The following is a 19,887-nucleotide window of genomic DNA, read 5'->3' as shown; positions in this document are numbered from 1 at the left end:
TTTCCTTTGATCTACACACGTGCTGAGGCATGCACACACACACATTCACATAAAAGGTACTTTGTTTTAATTTATACTGTTAATATAGACTAGTCCCCCAACCCCATACACACTGAGTAACTCTCTTCCCATTTAGAAGCAAAAATGGCTCATTTGAGAAATATTTCTCAGCTTTACATCCAAGTTTCTCAATGTTATTTCCCACTGCACTCTACTACATGTTCCATGTTCTCCCTGACTCTGTTTAAGATCACCTCTGTCTGGAAAAGACTGCATCAGTTTTACACAGTCAGAAGCTTTGTATCATGGTAAAGGAAACTTCATCCTCAAACTGTGTGTGTGTGTGTGTGTGTGTGTGTGTGTGTGTTCCCCTTTTTGGAAAGCCCTGTAATATCATATTATTCCTACTACTTTGCATGAAGAATTAGGTATATATGTGTGTGCATGAATGTATCTAGACATTTCAGAGCTTAACTGAAAGCCTCAAGACCCCAATGTCAAGCACAGGGATTAACAAATACAGCTGGTTCTTAGAGAGAAAGAGAAGCAGTAAATTGATAAGTTCTTTGTTTTGAACACACACATACACCACCACTACTACTATATTCCAGACGGTTACACTGTTTGCTAAATGTGATTCCCTAGAGATGGTTTCTTTTTTCTTGCTTAGTAGACAAGAATGTGGACATCTAATAGAACGTCTTTTAGAAGCAGCAGTAAGAATGAAGGATGCAGGCTGGAGTATTGGCTCAGGGGTTAAGATCACTGAAGACCCAGTTCAATTCCCAGCAGCCACATGGCAGCTCATAATTATCTAGCCCCAGTTTCAAGGAACCCACTGCCTTCAGAGCTCCTTGGGCACACACAAGGTGTATGGACATACATGCAGGATAAACACCTATACATATAAAAATAAGTAAAAATTTTAAAAATAAATGATGCAAACAATATTACTTCAAGTCAATAAAGTCTTCTGAAGAGGCTCAGCTAATTATTAAGAATAAAAATAATTCATATGGGCCATCAAGATGGGTCAGTGGATCAAGGTTCTTGCAGCCAAATCTGGCAACCTATGTTTGATTCCTGGAACCCACATGACAGAAGGAAAGAACAAACTCCCTCAAGCTATCCTCTGACATCCTCACATGTGCCATGGAGGACATGGTCATCATGGTCATTTGCATGTATTCCCGCCCACCCCACCCACACATATACTCACATTCTCTCTTACACACACATAAGCATAATAAAAAAATTTTTTTAATGATTTTGTTAAGCATTTTGACTTCTTCCATTTCTAACCTAAATGAATTGTTTGGAAATGGGTTTCCTAGTAGGTCAGGCCTTAGGTCTCACTTCATCTTTCCATAATGGCTGAGGAGTAGCTTTTCCTAAGTGCTGGAAAGCGACACATTAATCTACTGCAGATATGAAGTAAGGCTTTACAACTAGGACTGGGACCTTAAGAGTCCCTCTGGAGTTCCTTAGGCCATCCTAGAGGATGAGCTAGTGCTTGTGAACTTCCCAGTAGTCATCAGAAGCAGCAGCAAGGGAGAAGGCAAGAAGAGGCTAGGATAAGACAGAGAGTCCCTTTTAGTCACTACTGATGGGCTCTAGAGCTCTGGCTAAATGCCTTGACTTAATAAAACCCTGTCCATCCAGGACAGGCAATACCACTCCTATAAAAGGAAAAAAAAAAAAAAAAAAAAAAAAACAACTGGACTTGAACCTAAAAGCTCTAAGTTTTAGGCTTGACTGTCAATTTTTGAATTTGACTAATCACCAGTTTTATGACCCTAAATCTCTTTATATAAATATACTGAAAATAATAACTCAACCATGATTCATCTACTCAAAATATGTTTTGAGTACTAAAAAAACAGACATGTCACTCACACGTAAGTAAAAGATTTAAGTAATAAAGGAAGCCAGCAATGAATATGATAAACATAGTAGTCACCCATCTGACAAGAACCAAGCATAGAACAGCAAGAATGATGACTGTGCTTCCTGCTGCACTCACCTATCTAAGCCAAACCTAACAACCCTTCAAAGCGATGTGCTGCATTTTTAGGTACAGATGCTGAAGCTAAGGCTTGAAAGAAAACTGCCTATGATCATAATCAATGCTCACAGACCAGTATAACTCCAAAAGCTCTTCTAATATGTTCTTTCTATTATACACATTAACTTTAAAAACAAGCTTGAAAAATGACTGATCTCTAACAGGGAGATTTCCCAGCACTAACATGCTAATCTGTCTGTATGCAACAGACAAAGGCTCCCCTCTTCCAGCTGGATAACACCCCCACAATCATTCACAATGACTAAGAGCATCACTCTAGCCTCACTACAGATTTATATTCCCTTGGGCAGGAAATGAGGCCTTCCTGACCACACTGCATTAGCCTCTGCAATGGACTTGCTTCCATTCATAGTTTTTTAACCACAAGACAAGCACACAGCAAAGTCAAGTTTCTTTTTCCTCTGGCCTGCTTCTCACACAGGCATCTCCAAGACTTCCAGGAACACAATCACCTGCCTGTCTCCCATCAAGGGTTACAAGGCCTAAGAGGATAGAAACATGGTAAAAGGAGGTCCCTAATACCTAACCTTAGCTCCTCTGCTGTGACTCTGCAGCCAAAATACACAGGATTTAATTCTAACTCAGACCCTAATCATTTGGGTAGAAAAAGGTCAAATGGTTCACCCAAGGTAGCAGAAATAACTTCAGGCAAGCATCCATGTCTTTAAATTTTCAATTAATTATTAACTAATAATGATTTTATTTTTAAGATTTTTAATTATGCGTATTATGTTTGTGTCTGTGTGTGGGTGTGTGCACATGAGTGTAGTGCTTGCTGAGGCCAGAGGAGGTTGGTGGACACCCTATTCATGGAGGTACAGGCCCTTGTAAGCCACCCAACTGAGGGTGCTGGGAACTAAACTTGAGTCTTCTGCAAAAACAGCAAGTGCTCTTAACCACTGCGCCATCTCTGCACTTCCCATATTGGTGATTTTAAAAACTGATTTGCTCTCACACAACATCAGTATTTGGCTTTTACACCTCTAAAAAGTTAACTAGAACACAATAAAACCTGTACTACCCCTCAAAGATACCAGATTTTGATAACCAAAAATATATAAGTAGATCAAAGCAGCCTCTCTAAGAGAAACAAAATTTTATTTTCACTCAAGAAGTTCCCCTCTCGGTTTCTGAGTTCCCATACTCTTTTAACTAAGAATTTCTCCCAGGCAATTACTAACCGCAACCCACCTGTCAGCATTCCTGTTTGGTAGACAATCAAGGGTAGTCTACAAGGAACCTCCAATTACTTGATATTCCCTTCATGGATTCCTTTTGCCGATCTTGGATCAGCAGGCTTTAGCAAGAAGGTCAGCATTCTGATGGCTTAATAAAATAAGGACAAAGAGGTACCTCCAAATAAACAAGGCCTGAAGCATAGACTTGGAAGTTACTAGATTAGAAGCTGACAGCCATGGGTTTAAATCTCCCATATCTAGGCAGTTCAGTAAGATCCCTCCAGCTATCCACCTTCTTTATACTTATATCTCTGACTTTATTGTTTCTCCTTGAACAATATTGCCATCTGGAAGTAGTTCTCACATTCTATCACTAAGTTCTGTCAAGTTACCTGCTAACTATTTCTCAAATCTACTTACTTCTACAACTACATCTCTCATGGGGAATTATAGAGCCATCTCCTGGCTTCCATGGCCCATCCTTCCTCCTCTGACCTGCTCTCCATCTTGATCTTTGGTAGCTTTTGCAAAAGTTTGAAGTCTCATTGTATTAATCTCCTATTTGAGCCCACCATGATACAGAAAGAAACCAGAAATGTCCCCACTGAGCCAGAGGGGGGGGGGACAGAGAGAGAGAAAGGGAGGGAGAGAGGGGATAAAATTAACTTCAAATAAAATTAAAAACAAGCACTTTAGGAGTAGAAGTCCAACAGCTGGTGATGAATACTTACCTCCTGCCCTGTGGCTACATCCATTGCAGTATACACCGTGCCTGAAGCACTGAAAGAAAGATAAGGAGGAAGGAAAATAAACACAGATGGTCAGTGAGGTAGTATTTGTCCACACAGCTCTGCACACAACCTAGAACTATGTGAACAAAAGCAGCAAAGGTAAATCCTCCCTCTGCAACCTCCCACTCTCACATTTGAAAGGCAGTGTGTGGTAGCAAAGAATGAAGGCCTTAACCAATCTAGAACTTCTACTCTGATCTCAAGCAACTTATGACTCTGAGCTTTACTTAGACACATATGTCAGAGTTTAGTCCATAAAATGCAAAAGTGTTCAAAGACATTCATTTCTTTTTTTTGTTTTGTTTTGTTTTGTTTTTCGACACAGGGTTTCTCTGTGTAGCTTTGCCCCTTTCCTGGATCTCGCTTGGTAGACCAGGCTGGCCTCAAACTCACAGAGATCGCCTGCCTCTGCCTCCCGAGTGCTGGGATTAAAGGCGTGCGCCACCACCACCCGGCAAGACATTCATTTCTTAAACCTACTTGCCCTCCTCTTCTCTGCTCCCTTTGTGAACTTGATTTCACTTCTTATACTTTCAACTGGGAGTGACAGGATGGGTAAGGGAGACCAGAGAGAAGTTCAGAATGGGGGGGGGGTGGCTTATATATATTTATTAAAATATAGACTTTTAGAGTATCAGTAATGTTCTCTTTATTGACCTGGATGCATCTTATGTTCATGTATGTACTTTTTAAAAATTCATAGAGCAATATACTTATGTGTGTTATTAAAATTTTACATTAAAAACTACAACTAGAGCTTGTTTTTGGTAGCATCTGCCTGTAATTCTGTAACTCAGTAAACCAAGGGAGGAAGATGGGCAAGACCCTAAAAAACAAAGTGGTAGCAGAGGCCTGCAAGGACTGATATTCAGCTTTTAAGATTCTGTTCCACAGTTAATCTTTTAAAAGTATAGCTGATTTTTAAAAACTATGAAAACTTTGTCAACTCACACTGAATAGCCTGAAATAATCTTGAAGTATCCTTCCCTCCTTTTATAGGATATCTTGACACTTTAAAATCACACTTTTCAATCATAACTGATCAAAAGGGTTTCATATTCTATGGTTGAAATGAAATGCATTTTTAGTTTTTTCAAAAATAAAATGAAGCGGGGTGGTGGTGGCACAAGCTTTTAATCCCAGCACACGGGAGGCAGAGCCAGGCAGATCTTTGTGAGTTCGAGGCCAGCCTGGTCTACCAAGCGAGATCCAAGAAAGGCGCAAAGCTGCACAGAGAAACACTGTCTCGAAAAACCTAAATAAATAAGTTAAGTAAGTAAGTAAATAAATAAATAAAATGATACTGCACATACTTTTCCAAATATATGTACTTCCAGAAAATCTGAGATTATTTCTACCTCACCCTCAAAGTAAGACTAGCTCCACAAAAGACATATGAACATGTAGTGTTTATATACACACTCAAAGAGTAGGTAAGTGAAAGAGATGTTGAAAATAACGCTACATGATGCTACCTCTATGAAATAACTAAATCCCTCATCTTGTGCCTAGAAATCACAAATCCTGTATATGTCTGGGTAATTTGCAACACATATCTGTGGGTATACACAACATGTGTCACATATATAAAGTGCAGTTAGTAGACATTTTTAATTCTGGTCTGTTATAAGATGTTCCCAGCAAATCCAGTTATGCTTCCCATAAAAGTCATGTTAATTCAAGAAGAAAAGACAGCTGGACATATGCCTCCAGCTAGAAACTATGGTCACCAGCTCCCTAACCACCACTCCTTGACAGCCTAGCTACACGCATGTAGAGTGTAATTAGAAGACATTGGCTCTCAAATGAGGACTAGATGTGTTTGTTCACTGTAACTATTTCTTCACTGCCTAACCCTCTTTGCCTAGAGAGCTTTAGGTACAGAATGTGCATCTATTTTCCTGACCCTAGCCCTCTGTATTCCTATTCTTTTTAAAAAATAATGTTTGTATTTTATCTGTATAAGCATTTTGTCCACATGTATGTATGTGCACTGTGTGTGTGCCTGGTGCCTGGGGAAGTCAGAAGTAGAAATGGGATTCTCTCAAAGTTTTAGAAAGCTACATAAGCAGATATAAGATCAGACACTTAACAGTTTCCAGGTCTTAAAAAGGAAGCAAGCCTAAATTATAACAGTACCAACCAATGTATCAAAATTGTATGATATTTTTTAAATTATGGAATACAACATTAACAAAAGTGCTTAATAAATACTTAATTTCTTGGCTTAACTCTAGCAGGCCTGTGAAATAAAGCAGAGAACATTTCCTAGATGTTATACATCTATTTTTTTAAAGGCATGTTTCAGAGGAGAAATGCCCTTAATCCACAATCCTCCAAATTTACAGATAAAGAAGCTCAAACCCAGAGGAATCTGACTAGCTGAAATTTGCCCATGTACCCTTTGTGCTACATTTTTTTTTCCTTTTTGGTTTTTTTTGAGACAGGGTTTCTCTGTGTAGCTTTGGAGGCTGTCCTGGGACTCGCTCTGTAGCCTAGGGTGGCCTCGAACTCACAGAGACCTGCCTGCCCTTGCCTCCCAAGTGCTGGGATTAAAGGTGTGCGCCACCACTGCCGGCGCTACATTCTTTTTTTCTTTCTTTTCTTTTTTTTAAAGATTTATTTATTTATTTAGTATACAGAAGAGGGCGCCAGATCTCATTACAGATGGTTGTGAGCCACCATGTGGCTGCTGGGAATTGAACTCAGGACTTCTGGAAGAGCAGTCGGTGCTCTTAACCTCTGAGCCATCTCTCCAGCCCTCAGCACTACATTCTTAATAACTCAATTTAATCACCTAAAAACAAAAATGCCATCTTCATTACTGAGGTAAGCAAAATAATTTCTTCTCCATATATAAGCTATCTTTTTCTACCAGTTTGGACTCATAAAGGCATTGTATCAGCGGGAAAGCCACTTGGATCAGGAAAAGTGACATCTCCTCAGCCAAAAGTTGCTTTGAGGATCAAATTAAAACTCAATATAAATAATAAACTATAAAATGATATGCAAAATGTCACCCCATCCCATATTTTACAATTCTTTAACATATTTTCAGAAATTTCTGTTAGCCTAAGAAAATTAAGACAAAAAATTTCAATTAATTAGTAACAATGCTTTTGTTCCACAGAGAACCAACTAGGAGCCAAACTTAATTTTTTCAGTTTCTTTTAAATCTCATGGGTTTTTTTGCATATTCATAGAAACCTCATTATTTTCACTTTTTATATAGAGGAACAATTTACCTAAATTTTTCTGCATTAAGATATATGTGTATAATTTGATTTTTACATATGTACACAACTTATGTTCACCACTAAGCTTCTTGCAGCATTCCCTCTTTCAAAGATATTTTTTTAAATGTGCACTGATGTTTTGCCATTGGTGCTGGGTCTCTTGGAACTGGAGTTATAGACAGTAGCTAGCTGCCATGTGGGTGCTGGGAATTGAACCCCAGTCCTCTGGAAGAGCAGCCAGTGCTCTTAACTGCCCAGCCGTCTCTCCAGCCCCAACATTCCCTCTTTCTTTGTCCCACTTGACCTCCTCCCAGACGAAAGGTGACTTCTACACCATAATTCTTTTGTGTCTTTCTATCTCCGGCTGACTTGAGATCCTTGAAAGAAGAGATGGTGCCTGATTCATAGCCATATTCACACTCTCAACACACAACAAAACTTAAAGATTTGCTGAGTTCAATAGACCGAGAGGACAGCACATGGTTGTAGATGAAATAGAGAGTAACACTCATGAAGTCTGTCATCCACCTAGAAAAATAGGTCCCGTTCCATTATTAGGAAGTCTATTGAACTGAGTCTTAAATTTCATATTAGTCATTATAGGTCTCAGAACTAGGGCAAACAGGGTTAATATGGAAAATCAGTTATAGTTTGGGAAGTTGGTTTCATGCTAAGAAAATAGGTGACTTGTTTATTCTTGAGGCAGGGGTACTTTAGTATGGCCAGATAATAGCACATCTCTCATATAAAGCATAATTCTGCAAAATCTGGAAGTCATTCTAATATAACAGATAGGTGAGGCAAAGTAAAGAAATAGAACAAGGTTGATGAGAGGCAAAAAAAAAAAAAAAAACAACCCAAGTAAATTCATATATGCTAGTACATACAATTTTAAGTCATTTCTCCAAGAAAACAGAAGCCCCTACTAACCCTTGTCCAATCTTCTCAAACCGTGTATACTTCTTCTTAGGATCGCCCACACTCACTATGCTCCCTTTGAAAAAAACAGAGACCATGAATCATTTTTGTTCCAGATCAAGATACACAAGAGAGCCCATGATCCTCTTAAACCCCTAGGTTGACAAGTTTTAAAGAACTGTATCCAGTTCCCCTGAAAGCATCCTAACCAGGTATTGACTTTCCCTCAGTAAATCTCAACCAAAAGTTTTATTAATTCCTCCTCTCCTTTGTTTTTTGTTTGTTTGTTTGGTTGGTTTTTGTTTTTTGTTTTGTTTTGTTTGGTTTTTTTGAGACAGGGTTTCTTTGTGTAGTCCTGGCTGTCCTGGAACTCCTTTTGTAGACCTGGCTGGCCTCAAACTCACAGAGATCTGCTTGCCTCAGCCTCCTGAACGTTGGGATTAAAGGCGTGCACCACCACTGCCTGGCTACAACCAAAAGTTTTATATCCTTGATTGTGTTTATTCATAGTAATTTACTCCATTTCTAAACTTCTAAGAGCCATTCATTCATTTTAAAATTAACTCATTAAACATTTATTCATTTATTCCACACCAGACTAAATGCTGAGTACTAGAAATAAAGAGGAAGACTTAAGACAGTCTCTCCTCGAGAAACATCGATGCAGTGAGCGCTGAGAGGACAGGGAAGAGAGGAAGAGGCGGAGGAAGACTGCAAGGCTTCAGAAAGGCCCTGCCTACGCTGACTTTTGTAAGTACAACTCAGATAGGCTAAGAAAGCCAAGAGAGCTCTGTATCAGGAGACAGTTTAAATAAAAAACACAGAAGCATGAGAGAGCCCATGGGTCTCACAGCAGTATTCTAGAGGCAGGGAACTGCAGCCCACAGAGGAAGATACTTCCTCAAAGTCATAGAGTAAATTGGTGTCAGAGCTAAGATTCAGAGTTTGGTTTTTAGTCTCTCAATCCAATTAGCTTTTCCACTGATATCTCAATCACTAGGATGTGGTACTTCTCACATACATTATTATGTCCTTTAATTTAAAACAAATCAGGGGGGCTGGAGTGATGGCTCTGTGGTTAAGAGCACTGGCTGCTCTTCCAGAGGACCCAGGTTCAATTCCCAGAGCCCACATGGCAGCTCACAACTGTCTGTGGCTCCAGGTTCAGGGGATCTGACACACTCACACCAATGCACATAAAATATTTTTTTTTAAAGCAGGTATAAGTATCACTATTTAAAAGGTGTGAGGGGGAAGGAGGCTCAAAGAATAGCAGGAAATCGTCCAGGCCAGTCTGCTTTCTATGACGCATTGTATTACTAGAAGGGGACATTCTGGTTTAGGGATCAAGAGAACACATGATTACACAGATGCCAGGAAGTAGCTTTTACTTCATCATAGGAGGGCCCTCGCAAGGGCAATTCTTAAGACAGTGAACTAAACAAATAAGCAAATAAAAAAAGGGGGAAATAGAAATTGCTAAACTAAGGAGGCAGAAGTCTCAGCTTTAGAAAGCAGTGTTGAGTGTTCAGGCTTGATCAGACCAGTCATGCCAACCTTTTTTTCAATGACTCCTCCAAGGGGGAGAAAAATCAACCTATACCTGACTGCAAGAGGCAGTCCTCTCTATTTACTAAATCACAGCTTCATCTAACCTCAGCTGCACTGCTTTGCAGCTTAACGATATGGGACAGGGTATTTAGAATCTTTGGGTCTTAAAAACCTAAACTGCAAAAATGAAGATTACCATGGGTATCTTCACAGAGTTACTATAATAAAATTTAAAAATTTAAGAAAGTATCTTTTTGCTTGTCATTTTTTTACATGGTGCAGGCTCATAAAACATGGCTTCTCTCTCCTTCTTTTTCTACATCCACAATGGCAGAGCTGTCTTCTCCTAGGTCATTAGCAAGCGTCCACAAGAGCACTCTTTTTCCACCAAGTATAATCAATACCGCAATCTTTCTCCATGCAGTATTCTAGACTATTCACTAAACAACAGCTATTTGTCATACCTATACACCGCAAAGTGAACTGTCCACATTCTCTCTTGTTATGTCCCTATCCTAAGGCAGTGTACACCCAGAGCTGGTGAAACATAGAAGGGGTGAAAGTTCAGATGATGAGCAGTACAGCCCATAGTTCTGGTATGACACAGAGCCAACCAGGCACACAGCCCAAACCTAAGATCCAGATCTTTGTAGTAGCGTTCTACCTCAATGACTGACCAGTCACAGACCAAAGGAAGGTTCAAAAAAGCTATAAAGTGCTTACGTAATTTCTCCAAGATCTCCTCATCAGACATTTTAGGCTTCTTCTTCTGCTTTTCAGTATTCCGGGTCAAAGCATCTGGTGGAGCGGTGTTATTCTCAGTAGGTGAAATGGGAGATGTAGCCACATCCCGAGTTGGAGTAACAGGAAGTGGTTCAATCACAGATCGTGTATATACCTGCATAATCAGTGGGAAATTTTGGAAACAAAGTCTTTTGTTAGCACAGTGGAACCTTTTCTGAATGTTCTAGGTAGAACATCCCCAGGGACCTCCACCTTCCCAACTCAGTCTTTCTTTTAGATGTCAAAATCTGTATTATTCTTCCTCTGAGCCCCAGCCCATTTGCCTTGGGTAAAATGAACTTCCTTGCTCTCACAGTACAAGAAGGGTTAGTGACGGCCTTAGCGCCAAAATCACTCCAAAAGGGCTAGACACCTCTCAGTAAAAATTTGGAGGAGATCCTATCATTAGACGTAAACCTCCCTCACCTATGATACTCTGTTTTTCTAAGATGAAATGAACTCTTTTGTGTAGCCCTTGAATACTTTCCAACATTACTTTCTATGGAGTTAATGAGCTGTTGAGCTCTTACTAAGAACTCTTACGCTTCAAGAGGCCATAGGGTATAGTAATTTAAAGCAAATTTCAGTTCTCATTACTACCTGAATGACTTCAGTCAGGTTATTTCACTTCTCTGTGCTTCAGTTTCCTTGTCTATAAAATGGTGATAATACCTACCTTATTCAGCAATAAATCAACATGTGTGAATGAACAGAGCCACGCACAGCAGATATTAAGCATTTAAAATTTAGCTTTGAAAGACAATGTATTTTCTTCTGTCCACTAGTCCAACAAATATTTGCTGAGAATCTATGGTAAGCTTAGTTCTGTACAAAACACTGCCCTACTCATCCTGAAGAAGGAAGTGAGAAAGTAATTGCTACAGAAGCAAAAGAGAGAAATGCATCAAGAAAGGAGCCACTACATACTACTAAGGGTAAGAAGCAAGTACCCCCAGGTTATACTTCCTTTTCCAGGAGATGCTTTCAGTATTTATCAGATTTTTATCATTAAAGAATCCTAAATATTTTTTTTATCATCTATAGAGTCTATCGAGATAGAGAACATACATTATTCCTCCTTGAGTCCTCTGACTGCTTGCCTAGTAAAAAGCAAGCGTTCAGAAAGTGTTTCTACAGAATCAAGTAACAAATGGATCAGCTCTTTCAACTAGACTGACTTTCTGACTACTCTATAAAATAACTCCTCCATTTTTATTCTTGTACCTGTAGAACAATTATATCCCAGGTATATAAACCTTAAACCTTCTTTGCATCTTTCTCTATGGTTCCTTGAGAAAGATAGCCTATCTGTTCCCTCTATAACAATATCCTTAACTGGCTCCCAGTGTAGGTCTATACACACAAAATGTGGTATGTGTGCTACTGTGGAATGTAATCTGGACTTGGTTTAATTATCTGCTTTCAAACCCTGGCTTTGCTTACTTAAGCCTGTGGATAAATCAACTTACCTCACCATATCCCACCTGGTTCTTCTATAAATTAGCAATTAGCAATATATTTTTCAGAGAAGAATGTTAAGAAAAGCAAATTTATCAATCTATTCTTTCATTCAATATTTACTGCCTTCTCTATGATCCCTGTGCCAAAAACTATATTAGGCACTAAAAAGATAGATAACATGATAGACAGACAGACAGATTTCCTCTACTTTAGAAGCATTAAAGGTTTAGAGAGAAAACTGCTTTAAATAAATATGCCTGCAAACCACAAACAGGACACATCAATGGGAAAATACTGACAGCTCACTGATTTAGAAGGCTATTTTCTTAAGGTAAATTTGTGACCTACAGGAAAGGAAACCCAACAGATTCTACTTGTAAGTTCTTAGGCTAAGAGGTAGGTCATCTAATTGAATTTCCTCCACAGCATCTTCCATTAGTCATTCAATCAACACAGAGCTTAAGTCCTAGATGGTTCTTTCATTATGGAGTTCTCCTCATAATAAAAAGCTGAAACAAACATTAGTAGAGTGTTTCAGAGGATCATCTGATGGGAAATCACTGCTCAATGATACTAAATCAAATAAAAGGCAAAAGTACAGACTCTGCAAAGTGCAGGAGGAGAGACTGTGGCTATTCTGAAATGCAGGAACCTCAAAGGAAGGTAAATGAGAAATCACTCCCAATATCCGGCATCAAAATGCACTCCTAATGTCCAGCATATTAATAGCACTAATGTATTTATAAACTCCCTTGGGTATTTCAGCATCATCAAAGATGCTGGAGAGGCTGAACACTGCATATTTAACACTAAAGAAAAAGATCTTTGTCAGATAATTTGATGCGTTCTATGTAATTCTGGAAGTAAAATGTGTCAATTCTATCTACCTTCCTGTCATATCTGTAAAGAATAAGATAAGTAAACTGAGGTTAGATTGCTATAAACATCAATTGCCAAGGGAATTTTAGGAATAGCTGAAATAACAAATACACTACTTCTCTTTAATCGTGTAGAAAATACCTTCAAAACAGGTGGTTCAGTTGGGCATGGTAGCACATGCCTGTAATCTTAGCACTTGGGTGAGTGAGGTGAGACCCTGTCTCAAATGTGAGAGGGAAAAAAGCAGTACAATGACTGTACCAGCTCTAAAGTCTACAGACCCCTATATTGGCCTCCTGGCCTTAATACCACCATCTCCCCACTCTCTGTCACCCCTTATTTGAATGAATCATATCTCCTTCCAGATTACAAGACTCACAGATTTTGTGTGTTCTGGGCGTGGAGCAATCACTGGAGGTGGAGTAGCATCATCATCGTCATCTTCATCTTCTGACACGGGTGGCACTGCTGGGGTCTCAGACACAGTCTTCACATTCTATGCAGAAAAGACAAACTTATCTTGTCCAGTAGATATAGAACTTCAGCTCCCAGGTCTGCTAGTTCTCTAGAAGAAACTCAATTCTGACTCCCCTTATGAAAGCCTTATTAGCCTCTCAAGACTCTCCAGTTCCATGCAGTCAGCAGTCCTACTCAGTCAGCTTCCTTTTCTTTTAGTCATCACTATCCACTTCCTTTTCTCACCTAAAGCCTAACTGTGGAACAGCATGTCAGCCTACAGCTTCCCTGCCTGCCCCTATAATCAAATACTTGAAGTTCAGTTTCTTCTTATTCTATGAATTTTACTCTTTATAATGAGCAGAAAATAAATGTAGAGAAGAAAGTTTTCATTTCCTATGCTTTCTTTGTAAATTAGCTGCTCGTCCTAATACAGTAACTAGAAGTCTAAATAGCCACCCGCTTCCACTCTCCATCTTTCAGATTTCTGACCCTGTCATGTCACAGAGTGTGAATGTGGGAGGCTCTGCCTCAATCAAGTACATCAGGATCTTTCATTCTAAAACGGACCATGAGTTTCTTGCCAGGCGGATGCTCTTTTTTATTTTCTTTTCTTTTTTTCTTCTTCTTCTTTTTTTTTTTTTTTTTTTTTTTTTTTTTGGTTTTTCAAGACAGTATTTCTCTGTGTACCTTTGGAGCCTGCCCTGGAACTCGCTCTGTAGCCCAGGCTGGCCTCGAACTCACAGAGATCCGCCTGCCTCTGCCTCCCAAGTGCTGGGATTAAAGGTGTGCGCCACCACCACTGCCTGGCTCAGAGAAATGGTTTTAATGGCAAGTTTTTCTTTAGGATATTTAGAGGGTGTGTGTGTGTGTGTGTGTGTGTGTGTGTGTGTGTGTGTGTGTGTGTGTGTGTGTCTGCCTGTGTGTGTCTGTCTGTGTGTGTGTCTGTGTGTCTGTGTAAATATGAGGTAGAAGTTCTTCTCCTCCTGGGTATTATAAGAAACTTACTCTTGGGACACAGGAATTTAAAAATATTTTCTTCATGGGAAGGAACTCATCATGCCTGGTACTGTAAACCTGGTCACAAGTCCCATGGTTCAGAAGGTCACAGAACATAGTAGGCTACTACCATTGTTTTGCTAACTGGACATGTTGTCAAACTGCCTCCTAAATATTTATGTGCATACTCATGGATTAGTATTACTCTCGACCATGACCGGAGATGCTTCTCTCTGCAGTAGAAACTTGTAACTGGTCAGAGTGCTCAGCCCTAAATAGGACATCTACATCAACCTTCTACACCACCCACGCACGGCTCAGGGACATAGCAAAAGAGAGGAGGTGGAAAGAACACAATAGCCAGAGGAAGGGAGGAATGCTGGGAAATGCTGTCTTCTTAATACAACATGGCACTTGCATTCATGGGCTCACTGTAGCTGAAATTACCAAGACAAGATCTGAACAAGACAAAGCCAACAAGATCCACCAAGCAGCACTAATTGCTCTTAGTGGGTTGAAAACAAAAGGAAAAGATATAAAAATGGGACATGGACCTGTTAGGAAGTGTTGGGGGTGGCACTAGGAAGGAGGAATTGAGGGTGAGTATAGTCATGACATATTGTATACACAATGAAGCTGTCAGTAAATAAATAAAATATATTTAATAAAGTAACAAGGATTTTCACCAACTGTCGAGCTACGTTCCTCTTCACATCCGTGGTAGCAATCTTCTGACTAGGATTCTGTGTTCTCTCTCAGGCTCCCTAGCCACAGCAGTTTTTCTAAGTTAAATGTCTGCTTTCTTTAGAAAATAACTAATTTTAACCTAGACACAAAGGTAAGAGGGAAGCTACCCTTGTTTACTTTTTACAACGACCCAGGACTATCCCCTCACTTTTCGCCCCACACTTTTCCCTAAAGCTCCTTTTTCTCTTCCTAGGGGTTCTCTCTCCTGCTCCCTAACTAGGTCTGTGGAACCAAGGCTGGCTTGAGCTTTGCTCTTCTTGCCTCATCTCTGTACTGGGATTTCAGGCATGTATCATGTACCTAGCTTCCCATTACTTGAAGCTGTGGCTGCTTCTGCTCTCCTAACAGGCTTTGCATTTTTTATGAATTTTTACAGTAGCAAAGTTATGACCTGCTTTTTGTTTTAGAATACTGTTCCTTTTCAAATATATCTTCAGGCTAACAAGAGGTGAGAACATGAATTCAGTTCTTTTTAAGTTAAACTCAGTTCTTTCCCCCCCGAGCTTATTTTTAGAGAAATATTTCTAAGACATGGCTTAGACCAAAATGCACATCCAACTATATATATATCTTTTGTTTAAAGTAGTTACTTAATTCTAGGACAAACTCAAATTTCTCTTGCTTTATATACTGGACCTTTGATAAACCCTTAATAAAAAGACTTTCGTTACATTATCCCTCGGACAGGAAAGCACTGCCCACTTCCTAGGTTTAGCTGGCATTATGTTATAAATGCTTTTTATATGTTCTGATTTATCACTAACTTGTGAGACTAAGAGCAAAGCCCTTCCTCACCAGCCCTTAACTTCTCATCACTCAATGAATCTATCACACAATACATCCTCTCTTGTTTAAGATGGGGTCAGGCTATGTAGCTCACACTAGCTTGGAACTTATGACCCTCCTGCTTCAGCCTCCTGAATAAGATTACAGATATGCACCACCACACCTGTCTGGTATGAATTCTGTAAGTAAGAATTATTCATAAAAATACCATAACATCTTAATAAGAATGTTTCAAGCTGAAAGAGATCTACAAGATGATGTTTGTTAAACAAGCAAACCTTTAGGACATAGTGTGTACACTTCCCTCGACTATCAGAAAGATCACAAATCAAACATGACCACAATGCACAGTATTCTTGCAACCCTTTCCTTTGGCTCATACCTCCTCCTTAGTTTGTCATTAAGATTTTTCTCAAGGTCTAGCATGGTGCACATTCATTTTTGTGTTGCCTGTGCTCTGGCACAAAGAAAATGCTGAGGAAATACTTATGAAATGAGTAAATACACAAACGTTCAGGAGAATGGAATTTTTTTTTTTTTTTTACTGACTTATACTACTAACTCAAGAGTAGGAAGGAATTCATAATCTTTCTGTGCCACATTTTCTTAAACTATAACACGGAGAATAATTCTGCTTGATTATTTCATAAATGAAATGAAACAATGTATATAAAACCAATATAGAAATCAATATGCTACCATGATAAAATCATATCCTCAACTAATGTGCAACTAATAAGGAAATATAGAACAGTGAGTTATAGAGGAAATGCTCTCAATTACAGGGAAATGCCCTTGACATTCTGAGTGGTTCTAATTGTGGATACTAAACGAAGCAGGTGTTATCCTCTCAGCCATATGGCATGAGCCACAGGGCTCTTCTCCCACACTAACATGGCTGCTGCTTTACTGTAGTCACCTTTATAAGACCTTCTAATGTCTTTCTCTGTTCCCTGACACAGGAAAAAAAAGGGGGGCCTGGAGTGGTGAGATTCAAGGGTTCTAGTTTTTCTTTCATCTTTTATTTTTATTGCTTATGCTTTGGGGTTTTTTTAAAGACAGGGTTTCTCTGTATAGCCTTGGTTGTCCTGAAACTCACTCTGAATCCAGGCTGTCCTGGAACTCACAGAGATCTGCCCGCCTCTGCCTCCCAAATGCACCACTACGTTGGATTCTAGTTCTTATATAGTTTTATATGTTTGTTTGTTTGTTTGTTGACACAGGATCTCATGTCACCTAGGCCAGTCTAATTACCATGTAGCCAAGGATAACCCTGAACTTCTGGTCCTCCTGCCTCTACCTCCCAAGGGCTGGGATTATAGGCTTATAGCACAACTTGTTTCTAATATGGTTCTTATTAAAGAGTCTTTAGGAAGGTTTGTTTTTCTGTGCAGGATATGAGGTCAACAGTACCTCCTTCCCATGGTAATTGTAAGGATTAATTATGCTAAAGAGGAAGATTTTAACAGTGTCTGGCACAGAGTAGCCACTCAATAATAGATAACAGCCACTCTTCCTACAAAAGCATAAAGACATTTGACCCACGGGTTACAGCTCTACTTTGTTTAGGCCCTTTCTTCAATAATTTACTGATCAATAATTCATCTGCAAATACTTTTCCTGTCTTTTAATCCTATCTCTTCCATTTGATGCAAAACAGCATGGATGAGAGGAAAGCAGGGCAGAGTAGGAATCAAATGTGTATCACAATGAACCTTTCTCTGTTTCAGTTTTATCAACTATAAAGCAAGGATTATAATCTGCTTCATTACACTGCTGTGAAAAATAAAAGCGACAGTGAATAAGAAAGAACCCAATACACTGCCAAGCACCAGACTGGCAAACTCTTCTTTTTATACTTGCCAACAGTATAAATGACTCTGACTGCTGGCAGCAGGGTTGACAGTGGCTCAGTACTGTGTTATGTTTTATATTCTCCTCTTTAAAATTCTTTAAGCTTTTCATTTACCTTTTACACAAAGCCAAACTCCTACATGACTTGGCCTATTTTACCACGCCTCCTCACCGCCAACCTCTCTTCCGGCACATTTTAACATTCCAGACATATCAAACTACTAGCAGTTCCCAGAATACACATACCTTGTGAACCTCTTTCTCGGTGCATGTAATTTTCTGTCTGAAATATCTTCATCTCTCTAATCCTTACTCTAAATAACTCATTCAGCATAGACTTTAATATTGAAATGCTTTCACCGACACATCTGATTTTTCATTCAATAAATGTTTAGCAAATTTCAGAACTTGCTGAGTACCAAAGGCAAAGCAATTAATAAGACAGATATAGCTCCTGACCTCATGAGGTTTATAGCATATTGAACTGTAACTGCATGTGCCTTCATATCCTCTATAAGACTAAGAGGTGCAAGTCTAAGACAATGTCTGACTGCTCCACACACAACCTGGCAGAGAATAGAGGCTTCTGTAAATGTTTAATAAATCGATATGGCATGAGCACCTTTGTTTTATTTTCTGCAGTTCTGGGGATTGAATCTACAGCCTCTCACATGATAAGCAAGTACCCCACCATTCATCTATATCCCCAGCCATCTTTTTAAGTTTTTTCTTTGAGATAGTGTTTCTCCAAGTAGCTCAGGCAGGCCTTGAACTCATTCTACAGCCCAACTTGGACTTAAACTTTCAATTCTTCTGCCTCAGCCTGTCAAGTAACTAGGATTAAAAGGCTTGGCCACCAACCCTGGCTATAAACAGTTTTCTATAAGTGATAACACCCCATATAAAGAATAGTATTCTCTTACATGTCTCACAGCTTATTATTTATATGACCAAATATTATTATTCTTTATGACAAAGATATCAGCATTTTATCTTTTAATCCATAACTGCCATGAAAAATGCAACTTTTAAAATGAGAGACATAGAGGTACTTTTTAAAGTCATCTAGGTATACTTCCCAGCCAATTCTTCAGTGATTGCTTTCACAATCCTTTAAGTTATAGAATACCACTACAACCTCAGAGGGGAGAATGATGCAATTAAATAAATAGAATCTGTTCCCTCCAGATTAGTAGGCCTTACTGATGAAAGAGAAGAGATTCTTTTCAAAACACATCCAGTTAAGGAAAAATGTATCACTTTCATTTTAATGTTGAAAAATCTGAACCACAGAAAGGCAAACTGGGTTTCCCAATGTTCAATCCTGCAAATGAAACCACCTAAAAGGTACATCATCTTCTGGTTTCAAAGTTAGAATTTCTATAACACTGGAAAGCTAGACGAGCTATACTGTCAAATAGGGACAACACTGTTCATCATTCTGGTTCCTTTACTGTAGAAAGAGAATCTAAGTCATGGCAGTGACTAAGATGAGTGTCTCCAAGGCCAGGCCCTGTGTCTACCACACTGTCTTGAACCTCACTTCCATACCCACTTATGGCAGAATGGAGGAAACACAAACTTACCAAAGTGTTGGAAGAATTATAATCTTCAGCTGACTTATCTGTACAAAGAAGAGAGACAAAAGACTTAGTAAACAAGTACAGTTTATCCTTTTCTGAGTGCTAAGGAAATGATCTGGCCAAGCACTTGCCAGGTCCAGAGAATGGTAGTAGTAGAACTTGTCCTGTGAGCAGAAGCCATGGCAAGCACATACACCTAACAGGTCTCCTTTACCCTTCACTATGGCTCTGGGTATCATTATTATAGTCACTTTAATAGACTTTATAATTGAGAGAAGTTAAGTAATTTGCCCAGTGTACACACACACAGGTTAAGCAGATGATTCAAACCTGAATTCTGACCTAATTCTAAATACCATGTTCTACTAGTATCCACATCATGAGTTTTCAATGGCCAAGAAACTGTCCTACAGTCTGAGATAAAGGCAAGGAATCCATGCTATATTCCTGAGTCATGCACATAAAATCATGACCAATCTACAGCCTCAGCTTTCAGAAAGGATCTTTCAGAGGCCGGGAACTAGCTCAGTCAGTAAGGTGCTCGCTGTGCGAATGCAAGGATACAAACAAACAAAACTG

General features: G+C 39.3%; 1 protein-coding gene across 2 annotated transcripts in view; it reads right to left on the bottom strand.

The window, feature by feature from the left end:
- The window catches only part of Pak1 (p21 (RAC1) activated kinase 1), a 58,095-nt gene that overhangs the window by 15,154 nt on the left and 23,054 nt on the right, over positions 1-19,887 (bottom strand). For both annotated transcript variants that reach the window (XM_036186730.1, XM_036186738.1), the window contains exons 5-9: positions 19,312-19,349; positions 13,263-13,379; positions 10,484-10,658; positions 8,222-8,285; positions 3,996-4,044 (exon numbers count right to left, since the gene is read on the bottom strand). In XM_036186730.1, coding sequence (XP_036042623.1) covers positions 3,996-4,044; positions 8,222-8,285; positions 10,484-10,658; positions 13,263-13,379; positions 19,312-19,349 — 443 coding nt within the window. The remainder of the gene's footprint in view (positions 1-3,995; positions 4,045-8,221; positions 8,286-10,483; positions 10,659-13,262; positions 13,380-19,311; positions 19,350-19,887) is intronic.

The sequence above is a fragment of the Onychomys torridus genome, chromosome 1, assembly GCF_903995425.1.
Source record: "Onychomys torridus chromosome 1, mOncTor1.1, whole genome shotgun sequence".
Classification (NCBI taxonomy): Eukaryota; Metazoa; Chordata; class Mammalia; order Rodentia; family Cricetidae; genus Onychomys; species Onychomys torridus.
The sequence above is the reverse complement of the archived record's forward strand: the minus strand, read 5'-3'. Positions and strand labels throughout refer to the sequence as shown.